The following is a 19628-nucleotide window of genomic DNA, read 5'->3' as shown; positions in this document are numbered from 1 at the left end:
AGTCTATCTCCTTTATAAGTTGTTTTTAAAAAGTAATAACGATGATAAAAATTGTTTTAAAAAATTAGAAAATACAAATATTTTAAATATAAAAATCATTTGCAATCCCAGTGTTAACACTGCCACCATTCTGCGATAATTCCTCGCAGTTTTTAAGAACACCTTATGTACATATGCTGTGTGTAAATTTTTAGAGCCTGTATTTTAACCCCTTGAGTTCCGTGGTGCTGTCGTGGCCATTCCAGGTCGAGCCTCACGGTGCAGAGGTATGTCAGCGGTCAGCAGCTACAGTTTGTCTTTCTGCCTCGGAGAACCAGCTGCTGGATGCAGCAGGCTCAGAGACACTCCCTCCTTTTTCCTTTCCTGCTCCACCTCCCTAAACTTTCCAGTTTCGACAGCAGATAGTCTCTTGGCCATCTAGCTAGCTCCAGCCCTCCCACACTGGCTTCAAAAGGAAAAAATCCCCTAAGGGTAGCAGTAGCGTCGCAGGGAGGAAAGCTGCCCACTCTCCTGGAACCAAGAGGCGGAGGCCCCCATCTGCCCGGGCGGCGCGCGCTCTCGGCGGGCGCGACCCACTCCCGCCCTCCCCCTCCCTCCGCGGGCCCGCCCCGGCGGACACGCGCTCGCCCCCACGGGCGGAGACGCGCCGGCGAAAGCGCGCGGCCGCGAGCTCCAGGCGCCATTTTGGAGTCGCTGTGTGGGCCGAGGCGGCGGGGCCCTACGCTGTGGCCGCGGCTCGCCGAAGGAGGCTTTCGCAGCTACGAGGGGTCCCGGAAGGAGAACGTGGGTTGCGTGGGACTGAGAAAGGAGGCTTCTCCTGGAGCAGCCAGAACCGCAAAGGTGGAGCCGCATTGGCTTCCGCCGCGGGACCAGCGCCTCGGATGCGGGCTGAGCGTGGGGGGTCGCGGCGGCGGGAGCGCGAAGCGGGGCTCCCTGGGGGCCTCATGTGAGAGCCGCGGGACCAGCCGCCGCCGTCCTCGGAGCCCGGGGTGGTGCTTGGGGGAAGCCGCCCCCGGCAGCAGGTAACGGCGGAGGGGCAGGGCCGGAGCCCCGCTGTGACTGCGGGGCTGGGGTGGGTCCGCCGACCTTCGTGGGCGGCAGGGCGGATCGGGGGCGCGGGGTCCCGGGCGCGGCGCCCAGACCTTAGAGCCTGCTTGGGGGCGTTTCCCCGCGATGTCTGCTTCAAAACATGTCAACAAGGCGTGGTGTGCATGCGGGCTCGCGGCTGCTGTCGCCCGGTTTTATTACCCTTGGCAGGGTTGGCGACAGGCACCTTAGAGCTCGCGCTCTGCCAGGCTCTTCCCGGCGTGGGCTGTGCCCGTGCGTGTAGCTTGAAAAAACGAGGGGCGTTAAAGATGTCAAAACACTGCTCACGGTAGGGCGCGTGAGAAACGTCAGGGAGAGCCAATCCGTGGAGGTGGCGCGGGAGGAGGGGACGTCCCGGTCCCGGAGCCCAGTGGAAAACTTGGTCGCCTGTGAGGAGGAGCCGCTTGGCGCCTGCCTTGGGCGTGGGCAGCGGGTTCAGGTGGGGCTGGCCACGGGGATCAGGAAGCAGCCTATTCGGTGATTGACCTGCGTCTCCAAGCCAAGAGGTTAGATTACTATTATTTTGTTGCTGCTGATGTCCAATTCTTTCAGTGAGCCAGATCTTTTAAATAGAGTCTTTTTGTCCTCTTCTTTTGAAATATTTATAAAAATGCCATCAACTCCGAGTTATCTACAGATGACACCTAGCCACATTTTCGCCACCACACTCTTCGTACCATCTAGTTCTGAGAGTTAATCTCGTCCCACTGTTTTTTTTTTTTTTTCTTGTATTCCAGCCAAAGAATGCAAGTTAATTTTGATATTAGGCAAATGGAAAGGAAATGTGATGCCAAAACAAGCTTTTTAGAGCTGTGTACAAATGGGCTTTTAAAAGTGCTACAGTTTACTCAATGTACAGTTTACTAAAAGTGTTTAATACAGTGACGGACACACAGCTGAAGTATTCTCCACTCTTTCTCTGATGAACAAATTTACTACTACTTTCCGAGGGTATGGAAATACTAAGATTAGTTCAGTAACTCCCTGTGCTGCTCAACTACTCTAGTTTTTCCTCATTAATGGTTTGTTTGTTTGTCTTTCCTTTTGGTGCTTCATAATATCAGTCCCTCACCAAATGCTCTAGTGACCTAAGTTGCATCAATTATTTGGGGCCTAGAAAAGTTGCAGTTTGAAATTGAACTGCTGGAGCCTTGAAGAGGTCTGGTTTGGGTGCTCTACTAAGGAGAAGAAATTATAAAGACAGTTTCATTCTTTTTTGAGTCTCCGTATTCCAAAATTGTGAGTAGTTTCAGGTAGTCAGAGAAATTATAAGCCACATTATGATTTTGTTCTTTGTTCTTTGACCCATATTTTCTATGCTAAAATTAAGCCTTCAGGGTAAGGTAAAGCAGAAAAATGGGTCATAATGACACTGTTACCTCAACCTCTAGTGGGACATTATTACTAGAAGAGATTTTTTTTTTATATTAAAGGTTGTATTGTGGATTATACTACCTTTTCACTAAACACATTACAAAACGTATTCTCAGATTCACAAGTAAGTTTTAATGTTCCATAAAACTACCCTCTTGCCATCACCTTTGTCATTCTGTTTTCTCCTTTCGTCTCTCCTTGCTCAGTAGAATATACATCATTTACTTCACTTCATTTACATCATCCAACTCACAGACTTGGAAGTAGGATCAATGAGGAATTCGTTGCATACATGCTGAGATCTCCTGGGCAGATTTTAACGGCAAGAAGGCCAGGAGGCTTTGCCGGCTTGTTTCCTTCCAGCCCCCAGTCCCTTTCACAAGTTTTACTAGCTATTGGGTAAAGAGATCCCACAGAGATCTATTTGGTTAAGAGTCATACACATACACATCCTTCATCCCACACAGGAACCAAATTCTTATACACAGATATGCCAGAAGAAGGGAATTGGAGCCACAAGCCCTCCTTTTCACAAGCTATGACTCCAAATCCGAAGTACCGCTCTGCCAGAACTACTCTGTAGATATCAAAGTGTCGCAGGCCCTAAACTAAAGGGGTACTAGTGAGCAGTCTGCAATTACCCCCCTTAGTTTGCAATACTTATTTTTCCAGATAACAAATCAAAACAAGACCTGTTTGTCTGATTACAGTGTAATTCATTGACGTTAAAAGGAATGTGTATGAGATAGGGGCACCTGGGTGGCTTGGTGGTTAAGTGTCCAACTCTTGATTTCAGCTTAGGTCACGATCTCAACGGTTTGGTGAGTTGGAGCCCTACCTTGGGCTCCGTGCTGACAGCGTGGAACCTGCTTGGGATTTTCTCTCCATCTCTCTCTGCCCTTCCCCTGCTTGTGCTCTCTCTGGCAAAAAAAAAAAAAAAAAAAAAAAAAAAAAATTCACCTGTAATGCCACCACTATCATCCTACTACTGTATTTATATAATACGGTACAGTATAATCCCACTTAATTATGGTTAGTTACTACCTTAGTGTGGTGAATCCAGCACCAGTGTGTGTTTCTCATATATAAGCATGTGTTCTTGTATTTTCTCACACGTTTCATTTCTTTGTCATACACTTTAAAGTCTTTAATACTGGACTACTTTCCTGTATTTGAGTTCAACATCCTCTGTCTCTTTTTAAGCCCTACTGTTTAATTCCTCACAAGAATCCTGTGTGTTATTATCCCCACTTTACAAAGTGGGGATAATAACAAAGCACAGGAAGGCCAAATAATTTGTTCAAGGCCACATAACCAGGGAGAGGTAGAGCCACAATTCAAACCCAGGGAGCTTGATTCCAGAGCCCATTCTTTTAACCATACTACTATTTTGCAGTAAGACTATTTCAAAGAAACAAATGCAATGAAGATCGTACAAATACACAGAATAAACATATACCTATCATTCGGAAATACAACTTAGGGTAAACATTGCCATACTAAGAGATGTGTTGGAAGAAGAAACCACATTTCAGACCAAACCATGCATAGTAGGGATGGGTTTGCTTATCTTAAGTAGAGATTGTGTCTGGCAGTAACATATCACAGACTATTCAACGTGGAGAGATCTATTGGCTACTTAATTCGTATCTTCTCTAGAGATTCCTGGGACTGTGGTTCCTTGAATTCCAGAACTCAAATATAGCAGGTATCCTTAGATGACTTTTAAGAAAGCTTTAGCAGGTGTCACTGTAGGGTTTTTTTTTTTTTTTTTAATATTGCTTTTAGTTGACTATAATTTTTGGTTTAGTTTCAAAATCATGATATCTCTCCCTCCCCCTGCCAGTAGTGCAGTATAAACACAAATGTTTAAAAATACCTGTATAGAATTTGTAAAACAACAGTTGGTCTCCACTGGCACTTTTCATTATATTTTGTTTTGATATTCTTGAATTACTGATCCGGTTCCTCATGTTTGTGTTTGCATTTATAAACATCCATATATGTATCTCAGTGGCAAAACGAATGTTGGATTTATTGCTATTCAAAAGTTAAGTATGAAAAAAATGATGCATTTTTCTGAATAGGATGAAACGAGGAGGAAGAGATAGTGACCATAATTTATCAGAAGAAGGTACTGCAGAGAAATCTAAGAAACTGAGGACTACAAATGAGCAATCTCAGACTTGTGATTGGGGTAATCTCCTTCAGGACATTATTCTCCAAGTATTTAAGTATTTGCCTCTTCTTGACCGGGCTCATGCTTCACAAGTTTGCCGCAACTGGAACCAGGTATTTCACATGCCTGACTTGTGGAGATGTTTTGAATTTGAACTGAATCAGCCAGCTACATCTTACTTGAAAGCTACACACCCGGAGCTGATCAAACAGATTATTAAAAGACATTCAAACCATCTGCAATATGTCAGCTTCAAGGTAATACTTTAAATCCTTCTTTTAAAAAATAAAGTATATTCAGTGGCTTTTTTTATCCTAAGCCAAAATATGTTCTCATGTTTTTAAAATATTGCCTTTTTAGAGAAAGTTCTTAATGATTAGAATTGTTGTATACATTAGAAGCTGCAGAGGGGCACCTGGATGGCTCATTCGGTTAAGCATCCGACTTCGGCTCAGGTCATGATCTCGCTGTTTTTGAGTTCGAGCCTCGCGTTGGGCTCTGTGCTGACAGCTCAGAGCCTGGAGCCTGCTTTGGAATCTGTGTCTCCTTCTCTCTCTGCCCATCTCCTGCTCCCAGTCTGTCTCTGTCTCTCAAAAATAAATAAACATTAAAAAAATACTTTTTATATCATTTAGAAGCTGCAGAACTAATTCCAGCTGTTACTTTTATCATAATTTTTAACATAGTTATTTTTTTATTTTTATCATAATTCATAATTTATTAAAAGAACAGAAGCAGCTACTAAATAAGCATAAATCATTTACTAAAGCTGTCAGTCACATTGAATTATTTTCAATAAGTTTGAGGAAAAAATATACAATAAAATAAATAAAAAATGTGAAGGGGTGCCTGGGTGGCTCAGTCATTTGAGCGTCTGACTCTTGATTTCGTTCAGGTCATAATCCCAGGGTTGTGGGATCAAGTCCGCATTGGGCTCCATGCTCAGTGTGGAGCCTGCTTAAGATTCTCTCTCTCCCTCTGCCCATCTCTCCTGCTTGTGCTCACTCTCTTAAAAAAAAAAATGGAGATTATGATTGACTAAAACTTAATTGCTATTACTGTTTAATAGAGACTGAATTCTGCTTATTGATGGCTTTATGATATGGGGTTTTCAAAGAAAAAGGAGATAAAAAAAATTTTTTAATGTTTGTTATTGAGAGAGAGTGAGTGAGCATGAGCGGGGTTAGGGTTAGGGTTAGCAGAGAGAGGGAGACACAGAATCTGAAGCAGGCTCCAGGCTCCAAGCTGTCAGCACAGAGCCCAGCAGGGGCTCGAACTCACAAACCCCATGACCTGAGCCGAAGTCGGATGCTTAATCGACTGAGCCACCCAGGCATCCCTCAGAAATTTTATGTAAAAGGTTTAGATGAATATATTTTAGAGAGAAATAGAAAAAAGGACGTGGAAGAATGCCAAAGAGAACCGTTTGTTTCTTTTCATTGCCAGAAGGGACATACTGGAATTCATGCAGTGATGAGATAATTGAAGTGGGGTGGCTTTTTGAGATGTCTAGAGTAGTTTAAGGAATCACAGTGGTTTATAGGAGTACAGAGGCTTATAGTATTTTGTTTTGGGGATGAATAATGGAATGTAGGCATGTTTACTAAATCTTTAACCTACCTGATAATTTTTGAAAAGTAACACATGAATACCTGATTACCCATAGCTAGCATTTATTTAACAGGTCACATTAAACCTAGATAAAGCAGTGGTTCTTAATTCAAGTTCTTTGCCAAAACTAGTCTTGTCTGCTCTCACATCATTCCTTCTTAGATGGAGATTATTTGTAATGTAATAAACTAATAACTGTTTCTTCTGTAAAATTAAGGTCACACAGAGAAATGTAAATATATGCATAGGTAAATGGTGTGTTCTTTTCTAAGGTGGACAGCAGCAAAGAATCAGCTGAAGCAGCTTGTGATATATTATCGCAACTGGTAAATTGCTCATTAAAAACACTTGGACTTATTTCAACGGCTCGGCCAAGCTTTATGGATTTACCAAAGGTATTTGCTGGTTTTATGTTGTTGGCAGTTACTGAGAAATCCGATAGAAGCCCTGCCCTTGTAGTGGTCATTTCTTGTAGTGACCATGGGAGTGTAAGAAAAATAGTATACATAATGGAAAACTAGTTACTGTTTATTTAGAATGTCAGACAATAGGAGTTTTAATAAAGCTTTTCCTTTTTCTGATCACCTTGTGCTTCTTGATGGGAAAAGTTAAAGAGTGAGTGAATTTGCAGAGGATTCAGCAAAGAGATGTACTAAAAGTGACTAAAACTGAGAAGCAAATTAGGAAAAGGACATATAGCAGCTCCTTTTTGGACTTTCAGAGCAGATTTGTGAAATTACAATCAAAGAAAAGTAGACAGTGCCAGTAGTGAGAACAGGTATAGCTTATTTATAAAATCTTCTGGTAATTGTGTATAGATTTATTCCTGAGCAAATTTAGTATACTTGGATTACTTTACAGATTTTATTTATTTATTTATTTTAACTTTTTTTTTTTTTTTTAATATATTTTTGAGACAGAGAGAGAGCATGAACGGGGGAGGGTCAGAGAGAGGGAGACACAGAATCTGAAACAGGCTCCAGGCTCTGAGCTGTCAGCACAGAGCCCGACGCAGGGCTCAAACTCACGGACCGTGAAATCATGACCTGAGCTGAAGTCGGCTGCTTAACCGACTGAGCCACCCAGGCACCCCTTTACAGATTTTATTTAAAGAAAGCTTTTTTTTTTTTTGGTGAACAGTGAACTATTTATGTTCATATATATGTTCTAACATGATCCTGCGTATAGTAAGATAGTGTCTCTAATAACTAGACTCTTAAAATAGAAAAAAAATAAGTGCATTTTTAGAAGGCAGCTGATAAAGGCCTCCTGAGTATGTTAACTAATGTTGGGTAGGTTAGCATGCAACAGTAATTTGAAAGGTTTTTTTCAGAGTACACTGCAAACTAAGATATAGATACCCCTTTACATATCTAACAGTTTAATTTACTAGAATGATTCAGGAAGAAATAGTACTAAGTTGAGTGTGTATTATAACTCAGGTGGTTATGGAATGGAATATTTGTAACAAATGTATCACCAGTTGATTTCAAAGTCTTAATTGGTGTTTAAAAAGGTTCTTTAAATATATACATTTGAGTTAAAACGTTTTCCTCCTATAAAATAAGGGAAATAGGTAAGAGATTCTGTTCAGCATTTTAAGATTCTAAGTACATGAGTCAGAGCACTGAGGTTCTTGAACTTAATGTGCATAAAAATCATCTAAGAAACTTGGAAATTTTGGGTTACATTCCCTGTTTCAAATTTCCCCTTCCTATGAGACATCCAGGAGATTCTTATTAAGTCAGAGGACTGACTGACATGGTATAGTAGCACCTTGTTCAAGCTTCATATGGGAAATGATATATTTTGAATTGATTTTCTGTGTACATACCATAGTTAAAAAAACAAATAGATATGGTATAGTAAAATATACCACATGAAAAGGTATGCTTAACAAATTTAATTTCCTTTTTTTCTTGTTACTCAAGATTATCATTATACAGATGTAGTACTAGTACTGTAGTTACATGAAGTAGTTTTGTCTTTGGGAACTATGATGCATCTGGGATGGCTTCCTTCCTTATTAAATGGGCCTAAGATGCTTATGTTGTTCTTCACCTCGCCCCCCCCCCCCATTTTAGCTCTTGTAGAAGATTGAAGTAGGGTGTTACTGTACCTTGGAAGTCCTGGAAGAACTGTAGAAAACATGAAAGAAGTATATTTGACCTCAGATAAATCTGAGGGAAATGGAAAAAAAAAGGCAGGGATGCAGTCATGAAGATGCAGTCATGAGTATACTAATGAAATGGGACTGTACAAGGTATAATTGAGTTTGAGGTGAAAATATTAGAAAGAGTTAACATTTAAATAGGCAGAAAGTTACCTAATCAAAATTTAAGTGGTTAACCAGTTATTTAATTGTAGAGGAAAATTAAGTTAGCGAATGTGATCATGCAAATGGTGTTTCTTTGTACTTTCTTGGCTGTTAGCTTGCCCTCATTCCTTTTCATTGCTGTAGTGAATTTATAAAGGTAAGTGGAGGGTGAGATTGGTTATGTAGAGGAAGGTGTCGGAGCATATGTTGACCTCTCTTTCCTACTCCTGGATCCTTTGCCCATTGGTTTTAGCTGATTCCACGTTACATACTCTGACCATGCTTTAATTCCTGTTGCCCTACAGTGGTTCCTTGAGGTCAGATTCTGTGTCCAAGAGATAATTACATGTATATAATAAATGGAATAATAAGTGGTATATTTGTGGAAAAATACATTAAAATGAATGGCTTGAAAATACTGTAGATAATTTAACATATTTAAAGGAGTTTTAAACTTGGAATTTTATTTAGGTATGATTTTGCTTATTTTAGAATCAAATTTTCTGTGAGCTTTTTTGTTTCAAGTGAGCCTGAGTTGATATTCTAATTTCTAATGATTATGCTAGTAATTTTATTACTATTTTAATGGTTAACTATCAGACCAAAAAAGAATGCAGTTCAGTGTTACAAAACACTGGAGGTATTCTCATCCCCGATTCTGTAATTCATCTTTTTACTTTTTACTTACCAGTGATTATTGTGATTTAGAGGCTTGAAATCTCATTTTGCTACAGGTAAAAAGACTTTTCTCAAAGATAGCAAATAGTCACCTCCCTTTTTTACCATACCCCCAACAACAGAGTGAAAGGATGCTACCCCTAAAACAGTTATGGGATACATCATTAGGGTTCAGATGAACTATATGTGAACTATATGTCTTATGTGAACACCCCTCAATTCTCATGCCTGAAAGTTGAAACTGTTTCCATTTTTTTTGCTTTTTAGTCTCACTTTATTTCTGCACTGACAGTAGTGTTTGTAAATTCCAAATCCTTGTCGTCGCTTAAGATAGATGATACCCCAGTAGATGATCCATCCCTCAAAGTACTAGTGGCCAACAACAGCGATACACTCAAGCTGCTGAAAATGAGCAGCTGTCCTCATGTCTCTCCAGCAGGTATGTTGTGTTTTTTGCCAGGTAACATCTTACTAAAATGGACTGATGTATTTATCGAATTAAAAACTGATCATTAACCTTGAGGGTGGGTTAATATGATTATTTCATCCCTTTTGCATAAACATTTTTAATGTCATGATACAGTAACATAAATTTCTGTAACATTCCTAGCCTAGACACTTATTTTCAACTTATTTTTTACTCTTACTTGTCAGCTTGTGTCCAAACTGTTAGAATATGGATTAAAAAAAAAAAAAAAAGGACAGTATTAGATTTGCCTGAGGTGCCCTTTAGATAATATAGAACTTTCTTTAATTGTAGTTGAGCCAGCAGGGTAGGTTTTGAATCAGAGCAATCTCATAATTGCTTTTCTTCTCACTATGTAGAGGGAGGAGAGTTGTGCTGAAGTTGCCACCTTAACATTTTGCAAGATAACCCTTTTCCTAACTTGAATCTTGGAGCCAAGAACCCATCAAATGGGGAATAGCATTGTGAAAGCTCTTTCCAACTTTTCTTACATAGAATTTTCTAAGCATTACTGCATTATTCAGTTTCAGATTATTTAAATTCCAAATAGTTTGTATTATAAAATAAGTATAAACTCACACTTGGTATTATTACTTTCTGATGCTTCACTTCTGACATATCCTCCCACTGTTGACATCCCTCCCAGTCTTTTGGCTGTGTTACTTGGGAAACCCGTTTTTAAAAGACAGTGTTAAATCCTTGATATCTTTACAAAATACTTCCTACCTTCTTGCCATGACTAAAGCCCGGACTTCCCCCAAGAAAGTGATTTCTTCTTGGATGGAGATTTCTTAGTGTTCTTTGTCTCCTACAGGGAAGGTCTTGGTGACAGGAATGGCTAGTCTATTGTAGTATTTCCCTAGCTGTTTCTGCCACTTCTAGATTTTTCCTGAAGGTGATAATCTAAACAGTCTGGAACTTAGGAAGAATGGACTTTTGGCAGTTATTTCTTACATGACCTTGGTCACATTTTCTGTTTACTGTATGGGTTGCCATGGGAGTGAGGTCCATACCTCGTAGCTTCATACTGTACAAGGTCCTTTGTATCCTCACCTCCACCTATCTCTTTAATCTTGTTTGCTACTCATTCATGTGTAGCTTTTACTTGAGTCCTATAATAACTAAGGTTCTTTGTACCTGTGTGTGTGTGGTTAGTACACTGTACTTGTGGAATATGTTTTTTCCTCCCACTTCTTCATCTAGCCGAGTCCAGGCCAGCCTTCAGAATTCAACTCAGATGATCTGGTTTTGTTCTTATTTTCTCCTCTCTGGTTTAGAACCACCATGTGTTGTTTCCATAGCACTCTGAATGTAACTTCAGCACTTCCCACACTCTATGAGAGCTTTTGGGTCTCTGGGTTCTCAGTGAGACTATGAGTTCATTATTCTTTTTATCCTGGTACATCTCATGTTAATTTACTTTTATTAAATATACACATCAATTCTGAGAGGGTAGTATAAACTTGCTTGGTCTTACCTCATGGCTTTTGGGCAAGTTGTACACCTCAAATACTTTTAAATTTAAGAGTATAACCTTAGACGATTATAATTTAAAATTTAATATATTTGCATATTTACTTTCTATCCATATTTTGCATATTGGGACTATGCAAAACTATTTCTTTTTCTAAGTTGAAATCAAGGATTTTTTTCTGTTCTTTAGTCACTGAATATTTTATCAAACTTTTCTCCTATTTTATATAGTCCTTACAGTTGTCTACTGCTTGATGTTTAGGCACCATTCAACGCTAGTGACTGTTGACTCTGATACCATATTATGTCGTTTTCCTTCTTCTGTGATTGTTCCTACCATTTCTTTTGCTGATTTCTCTTTTCATTCCTTAAATTTTGGTGTTTCACTGTGTTCTGTGCTGAGTCCTTTTTTGTTTTACTATGTAAACTCTGGGCTGTCGTCATCATCTGTTGTGTCAGTTACATTCTGTATGTTAATACTTCCCACTTACAGTGTCTCTGGAACTCCAGAGCTATGTGTTGAGCTGCCAGTGGCCCAGTTCCTCTAGAATGTCTCACTGGTGCTTCAGATGAATGAACTTTCTTCTCCCCCTGTCTAAATCTCTTGCTTTTTCCTTTGTGCTATCTCAGTAAATGGCTCCATCCATCTGGTTGTCAGGGACCTGACAGACATCCTTGATTCTTCCTACCCTTACTTTCTACATCCTTTCAGTCACCAAGGTCTGATGATTCCATCATTGAAATAGGCCTTGAGTCTACACTGTGGACTGATGATTTATTCTGATCCCCTTCTATTCATATTGCTAAAGCTCTAAGCTGCAGTGTGGTAGTATTTGGAGTTCGGTTGGGAGATAGTTAGGTCATGAGGGTGGAGGTCTCATAAATGGCATTAGTGCCCTTATAAGAAGAGGCAGGAGAGAGATGATTTCTTTTTCACCATGTGAAGATACAGCAAGAAGGTGGCTATCCACAAGCCAGGAAGAGTTGTGGTCCTCATCAGAACCTGACCATCCAGATTGGACTTCCAGGCTCCAGAACTGTGAAGAGTAAATGTTTATTGCTTAAGCCACCCTGTCTGTGGTATTCTGTTAAGCAACTTGAACTAAGACACTCTGCCTTCTTCATCTCCACTCTTACTCCTGTAGTACAGGTCTCTGTAATCTTTGTGCAGTACCCTCTTACACTGATTTCCTAACTTGCAGCTTATTCTTCTCTAATGTGATTTCTATGCTACAGAGTAATCTTTCTAAAATATAAATCAGATATTTTTCTCCAGTTTTCTTCAAATGTTCTCACTATGCTTTAGATAAGATCCAAACTCCTTACTTACTGAGGCTGACAAGGTCCCATATGATCTAGCCCTTGCCTCTCTATGGGGCTTCATCCTTTAAGATGTTACCTTACTTGCATACTGTATGTTGACCTGAAGGCTTGGAATGCTTCAGTTCTTGGAATGCTTGTGTTTCTTCCATGTGTGGGTGTTCACACAGGAAATAAAGTTCACTTTCCTTCTCCCCTATCTTTTGCCCTAGCTTGATACTTCTAATTCTTTATGTCTCACTGTGTTAGTTCTGGGAAATCTTCCCTGATCCCCTTGCTAGGACACCCAGAGCATCCTTGTTTAATTCTCTGCTGCCTGCTATTATGATAAGGATGTCTTGTTCATGTTGCATCTTTACCATCTTAGCACCAGTGCTTGACACTCATTATTAGTTGAACTAATGAACATTTAGTTACTTAGTGTTCTATGCTGTTGGTAAGCCAACATTTGTCTTATAATTCTTTTAAGGTTGGATACTTGTTTCTACATTTTTGCTGTGATTTAAAAAATGAACCATTTTGGCACGAAGCAGTTTGCTTCTACCAGTTTCTTCCATAGGACAGATGGTAAAGTGGAAGAAGTAGATCAGAGGGTCCAGATCTTTTTTATATACAGCTTTTTGCTGTATTTTCTTCTAAATGAGTTGTGTGAATTTACAATAGTACCAACAGTGAATTTCTATACACTTTTTAGCATGTATCAGTGTTTCATTTCTTTTTATTGCCAAATAATGTTCCATTGTATGGATTGTACCACATTTATCTATTGATCATTTGATGGATATTTGCATTGTTTCCACCTTTTGACTGTTATGAATGATGCTGCTATGAAAATTCCTGTGTAAGATTTTGTGTAGATAAATGGTGTAATTTCTTTTGGGTATGTACCTAGGAGTGGAATTGCTGAATTATATAGTAACTGTTTAATTAAATTTCCTATTGCTGCATAACCAACAACTACAAATTTAGCACGTTAAACCAGCACTCATTTGGTAGTGTCACAGCTCTGTAGGTCACAGATATAGCCATTGCTTAGCTAGCTTCTCTGCCTAGCCAGGGAAGCTGTGAGTCTGACTTCTTTTCTGAAACTGGCCAAAGAAAACTCAGCTTTTAAAGGGCTCATGTGATTAGATTAGAACTGCCTGGACAATCTTGTTTTAAAGCCAACTGTGCAATATAATATAATCATGGGAGTGGTATCTCCTCACATTACAGGTGCTGGGGATTAGGTTGTAGAATCTTGGGGACTTGGACTTTTAGAATTATGCCTGCCACAACTGCTTTAATAGTTACTAAATGATATCTCAGTTTCTTTTATTTGCATCTTTGGTTTCCATTCCCTGTGTATTTATTTTCTTTTTATATCAAGCTTTATAAGATTGCAAAGAACAGAAGTGTTCAGGTTATGAAGGTTTATTTCAAAGTACACAGAAACCTTGTAGAGAACAGAAACTTTGTAGTGGCTGAATAGTAAAGCACAGATGTCTTTTGGTGACTCTTACACTGGTGATTCAGTTTACCTCTTTACTGATTCTCCTCCCACTGCTTTTAAGCTTTGCCTTATTGGTGCCTCTGTCTTGTCACTTCTCAAGCAGTAGTTAAGCACATGAACTTAAGAGTCACTCAGTTTGTGTTTGTCTTTAGTTGCATCAACTTCAAAATAGAAATAATTTATTTTTCGGGGTGCCTGGGTGGCGCAGTCGGTTAAGCGTCCCGACTTCAGCCAGGTCACGATCTCGCGGTCCGTGAGTTCGAGCCCCGCATTGGGCTCTGTGCTGATGGCTTAGAGCCTGGAGCCTGTTTCCGATTCTGTGTCTCCCTCTCTCTCTGCCCCTCCCCCGTTCATGCTCTGTCTCTCTCTGTCCCAAAAATAACTAAACGTTGAAATAATTTATTTTTCTAGATTTTTGAGTATATTTAGTACCTGACATATCATACTGTACAATAAATAATAGATAATATGATGTGTGTTTTGTTCCTATCCTTGTTTCTAAACACCAGAAAGAAATGGTTTGAATGGGTCGTTTATCAAGTACTATAGGCTGTCTGGGGTAGAATTTTAGTATTAGGCCATTTCAGAAATCAGATGCTGACCTTTGGTAAGATCTGCTTGATAGGGGTTTGGACAGTTCTGAAGCATAGCATGCTAAGTATAGGGACCATTTGTGGAACTGCTTTCTGGATATGTTAAGAATTTGTTAGTTATAATTACTATTTCCATTAATGTGAATTGGTTACCTTTGACTCATTTATCTAGTGGTATCTTGGTATTTTTTTCTGAGAAATTTGTTGAGTTTATTAGACACTAATAAGCTGTTAAAAAAATTTTGCTCCCTTGATAGAAATCTTTTTTTTTTTTTTTTGACGTTTATTTATTTTGAGACAGAGAGAGACAGAGCATGAACAGGGGAGGGTCAGAGAGAGAGCAGGAGGCACAGAATCTGAAACAGGCTCCAGGCTCTGAGCTGTTAGCACAGAGCCCGACGGGGGCTTGAACTCACGAACCGCGAGATCATGACCTGAGCCGAAGTTGGACGCTTAACCGACTGAGCCACCCAGGAGCCCCGATAGAAATCTTTTTTAACAACCTTTCAAATGTTTTAGTTACATAGATTCTTTTATGTGGCTTTACCTCTTTTTTCTTTTTAATTAGAATTAAATTTTTAATTTCCAAAAATGTCTTTTGGCCTCTGTAGTGATGATCATGTAATTTTTCTTGCTTAACCTATAGGTTTGGTGTTTGTAATCAGTTTTTTTAAAAAAATATAACACTGTCCATGCATTACTGGGGTAAACGTTAGTTATGGTACATGTAGCTAATCCTTGAACAACATGGGTTTGAACTGTGGGTCCATATACCTGTGGATTTTTTTCAGTAAATACAATATTATACTGTAAATATATTTCCTTTTATGATTTTCTTTTCTCTAGCTTTGTTGTAAGAATGTAGTATTCTTATTGTAAGAATGTTGTAAGAATATAAGTAAATATATATTGACTGTTTATGTTATCAGTAAGGCATCTGGCTAACACTAGGCTATTAGTAATTGAGTGAGGAGTCAAAAGTTATACATAGATTTTCAACTATACAGGAGTCAGTGCCCCTAACCCCTGTGTTGTTTAAGGGTCATCTGTATTTATTAATAATTTGTAATTGTTGGAACACCTGGGTGGCTCAGTTGGTTAAGCGTCTGACTCTTGGTTTCGGCTCAGGTCATGGTCATACGATTTCATGATTCGAGCCCCGCATTGGGCTCAGCACTGGCATCTGGAGCCTCCTTGGGATTCTCTTTCGCCCTCTCTCTCTGCCCCTCCCCTACTCGCACTCTCTCTCTCTAAATAAATAAACTGTAAAACAAATTTATAATTGTAAGTTTATAAGTGAGCTTTATTTCTTTTTATGGTATCAGGTTTAGAATTAGTCTCATTTTCTTATAGACAGATTTAGTAGTAGGTTTTTAAATGTGACTTTCTGCTAGTTCAACCATATAACTAAATTTTAAATTGTATAGCTTTATGATAGGGAAATATGGTAAAATTTTGAGACATGCATTTGATTAAATTTTTTGAACAGGTGATGAACTCGTACAAAAATTTGTAAATAATTAGACACTATTTCTTCCTAGGTATCCTTTGTGTGGCTGATCAATGTCATGGCTTACGTGAACTGGCCCTGAATTACCACTTGTTAAGTGATGAATTGCTGCTGGCTTTATCTTCTGAAAAACACGTTCGATTAGAACATTTGCGCATTGATGTAGTCAGTGAGAATCCTGGACAGACACACTTCCATACTATTCAGAAAAGCAGCTGGGATGCTTTCATCAGACATTCACCAAAAGTGAACTTAGTGATGTATTTTTTTTTATATGAAGAGGAATTTGATCCATTCTTTCGGTATGAAATACCTGCCACCCATCTTTACTTTGGGAGATCAGTAAGCAAAGATGTGCTTGGCCGTGTGGGAATGACATGCCCTAGACTAGTTGAACTAGTAGTGTGTGCTAATGGCTTACGGCCACTTGATGAAGAGTTAATTCGCATTGCAGAACGTTGTAAAAATTTGTCAGCTATTGGACTAGGGGAATGTGAAGTCTCATGTAGTGCCTTTGTTGAGTTTGTGAAGATGTGTGGTGGCCGCCTGTCTCAATTATCCATTATGGAAGAAGTATTAATTCCTGACCAAAAATATAGCCTGGAGCAAATCCATTGGGAGGTGTCCAAGCATCTTGGTAGGGTGTGGTTTCCAGACATGATGCCCACTTGGTAAAGACTGAATGATGTAGGGCATGATGAATAGCACCTTTACATTAAGAATACTGTATTATGATAAGAGTTTATTTCTTGTAGTTCTGATGTAATTCTATTTTGTGGCATGGAAATTTGATATCTGCATTGAATATATAAGGATTGTTTATTGGAAGACCCATGGACCAGTTTTGGTCAGAAAACTTCATCTGTTTCTTTAGCCTAACAGCAGTCAAATCTCAGAAAAATTTTTTAAACTGTGGTTCAGATCTGAAAGTAAGTCAATTATAAAGATGAAACATTTTACAGTCTGAAAGAAACAACACCTATATATTATAATATCCGAGAAGTGAGTACTAAGAAGTTTTCCAAATGTTATGTTCTCTATGCATTTTTTTTTAAATGTAAACTTGACATTTTAGGGTCTTCAGTTATACATACACCTGTTATAAGGTGTTTAATATAGCTCAGGACAGTGAGCATTTTGTGAGAAAAATGTAGGCTGTATCATATTGAATGAAAGAGATTGGTTGAATGTTCTCAAATATGTTACAGAGCTGTTTGAAGAGGTATGTATAAGTAATCGGATTTCTTAGAAAACTGGTATGTGTCACACAATGGTTATTATAGACAGATAATAAACAGAGCCAAGATCAAATTAAAAGAAAATAAACAGAATAGAAGCGAGGCAGTGTTTAGTTTTGTATAAACTTTCAGGTTTGCTCTATAATCTGCTAAACCATATAAATTCTCTTCTGTGATATGTTACTATGTATGTGACACTTTGAGGCATCCTATGTAAAGCAAGGAATGCTTTGCCAGTTCTCCTTGGTTTTGTTTATCTTTGTTTAAGCTAGGTTTGAAGTATTATACTACAGTAATTGAAATGAAAAGCTTATCTATTTAAAAAAGCCAAATTGAAATAATTAAAGGTAGAACTTTAAAATGTTTATAAATTATTTCCATGAAAGAATATTCTCCAGTGAATTTTAGTGATGGTTCATTTTCCATTTTGGAATTAGTTATGTAAGTAGAATTTTCAAAAATCATAAAAGGAGCACCACTTGTTCAGTATAAACAAGTGAACTTAAAAGAGGATATATTTAAGTTCATAATCATATTTTTGAGTAAATATTGCTCAGTGGACTGGAAAATTTTAATAGAAAAATGTCTGCAGTTTTGTGATTGTTAATTTGGTTACAACGCTATTTTATATTATTTAAGTTAGGTAGCATTTTTATTACTTTCATATGAATAATGGTAAAACATACATTGCTATAAGAATATTAAGTTTGGGGTTACATTTAGTTTTGTTTTTGTTTTTAGATATTATATAAGCTTTGATTCTGAGCACTAGTGCTAGTAGATATTACCTTCCTAAGGGAAATTAGAAGTGATTTATCCCCAATGGAATAATATAGTAATGCTTGAAACTTTTAGAAAGCATCTTGGTAATAATGGAAGCTATCAGTCTTACAGATCGAATCTATTTTTTAAATAGATCACCTTCCTAAGAAAAAAGTAAAAGGTGATTTTGTACCTAATTTATACTTTTCAAAAGTCATGGTGTTCCGGCCACATGTAAATGAGAAGAAAAAAGGTTGATCCAGACTGGGAAATTAAAAGCAATTATTGTAATATTTTCCCCTTACTAAATAGTTAAAAAGCTTTGTACAAGAAATACATGTGATAGTGGATGAAGCCTTTTTTCCCTTGAACAACTTTGGAAAATGGATTTGACAGTGCATAATCAGTTCTACTAACCAAAGCTTTATTCGGAAATTTACTTTTTTGTACAAATTGAATTATATAATGCTTGAAATACTTTAAGTCACTTTATAAGCAAAATGCATAGCACTTACTTTGTTTATACTGTAAAGTATATATGTTAAATGCTTTTATCAATTTGAGAATAAAGATAGTTACTAATGCTGTTGTATTATTAATAGTTTTTAAAAATGACACTAACATACATATTTGGTTTTACAACAAGGTAAACTTACAGATTTATGGGTTTAGTTTCAAATTTATATTTGATGAATACAATGTTTAATTTTGAATAAGTTTATGGTAGGATGACTGTTATAAAGGTGTAAGATAAGGTAAATGAAATCTATTCTTAGAAATAAGTTCTGATGACTAAAGTGATAGGAAATAAAAATTGGCCATGAAATGTAAATTTATTTTTCACATTTTATACAGAAAATGGTTAAATTAAAAAGAATAGGCTCTTTGTTTTTAGAATAAGAATTTATAAAACAGATTTTGAAATAGAATTCTTAGTCAAAGTCCTTTGAACCCAGGTATCCTTTTCATAGAGAAATGTTTTATATAAATTCCTACAATCAGACTAGTTCTTAAACTATTGAAATTATTTTCATTTCCTGTCTTAACAGCTTCCAGAAGATAACTTCAATTTCTCTTGGTAATCTGGGCTATTTTAACAATACTATCAGGAAAAAAAAAGGCATGACTAAAGATTAATCAATTTATTGCATTCAAAAATAACTTTTTATATTTATGGAAAAGCTTAGGATAGATGGGAGGGGTTGATGTGAACAAGGCTTAGGCCTGAACTAGGTCTTTTTTTTTTTTTTTTTTAACGTTTTTATTTATTTTTGAGAGAGGGAGAGGCACAGAGTACGAGCAGGGAGGGGCAGAAAGAAAGGGAGACACAGAATCTGAGGCAGGTTCCAGGCTCTGAGCTGTCAGCACAGAGCCCGGTGTGGGGCTCGAACCCATGAAGGGTGAGATCATGACCTGAGCGGAAGTCGGACATCCAACCAACTGAGCCACCCAGGTGCCCTGTGACCTAGGTCTTGTAAGAAGCTATAAGTCACCCCTACCCCATACGTAGCTGGGAACAATCTTTGCGG

The 19628-nt window shown here is 38.2% G+C and overlaps 2 protein-coding genes and 1 long non-coding RNA gene across 6 annotated transcripts in view; 1 reads left to right on the top strand and 2 right to left on the bottom strand.

Annotated features, from left to right (window-relative positions):
- Positions 1–19628, bottom strand: part of CLN5 (CLN5 intracellular trafficking protein) — a 58436-nt gene that overhangs the window by 26901 nt on the left and 11907 nt on the right. For 2 of the 4 annotated variants that reach the window (XM_045054691.1, XR_006595816.1), the window contains exon 4: positions 3299–3380. The exons of the other annotated variants lie outside the window; for them this stretch is intronic. In XM_045054691.1, the coding sequence (XP_044910626.1) occupies positions 3299–3380 (82 nt within the window). The remainder of the gene's footprint in view (positions 1–3298; positions 3381–19628) is intronic. 4 annotated transcript variants of the gene reach the window in all.
- On the top strand, positions 693–18681 carry FBXL3 (F-box and leucine rich repeat protein 3). Its single transcript, XM_023252376.2, has 5 exons — positions 693–1022; positions 4548–4896; positions 6523–6645; positions 9513–9684; positions 16131–18681. Exons 2-5 carry the CDS (start codon positions 4549–4551, stop codon positions 16772–16774), a joined length of 1287 nt encoding a protein of 428 aa, XP_023108144.1. The 5' UTR covers positions 693–1022; position 4548; the 3' UTR covers positions 16775–18681.
- LOC123384556 lies at positions 9240–14223 on the bottom strand. Its single transcript, XR_006595833.1, has 2 exons — positions 10438–14223; positions 9240–9726 (listed from the first exon to the last, which is right to left on the bottom strand). It is a non-coding gene; the product is annotated as an uncharacterized LOC123384556 (long non-coding RNA).

This window comes from Felis catus, chromosome A1 (genome assembly GCF_018350175.1).
Source record: "Felis catus isolate Fca126 chromosome A1, F.catus_Fca126_mat1.0, whole genome shotgun sequence".
Lineage (NCBI taxonomy): Eukaryota > Metazoa > Chordata > Mammalia > Carnivora > Felidae > Felis > Felis catus.
The sequence above is the reverse complement of the archived record's forward strand: the minus strand, read 5'-3'. Positions and strand labels throughout refer to the sequence as shown.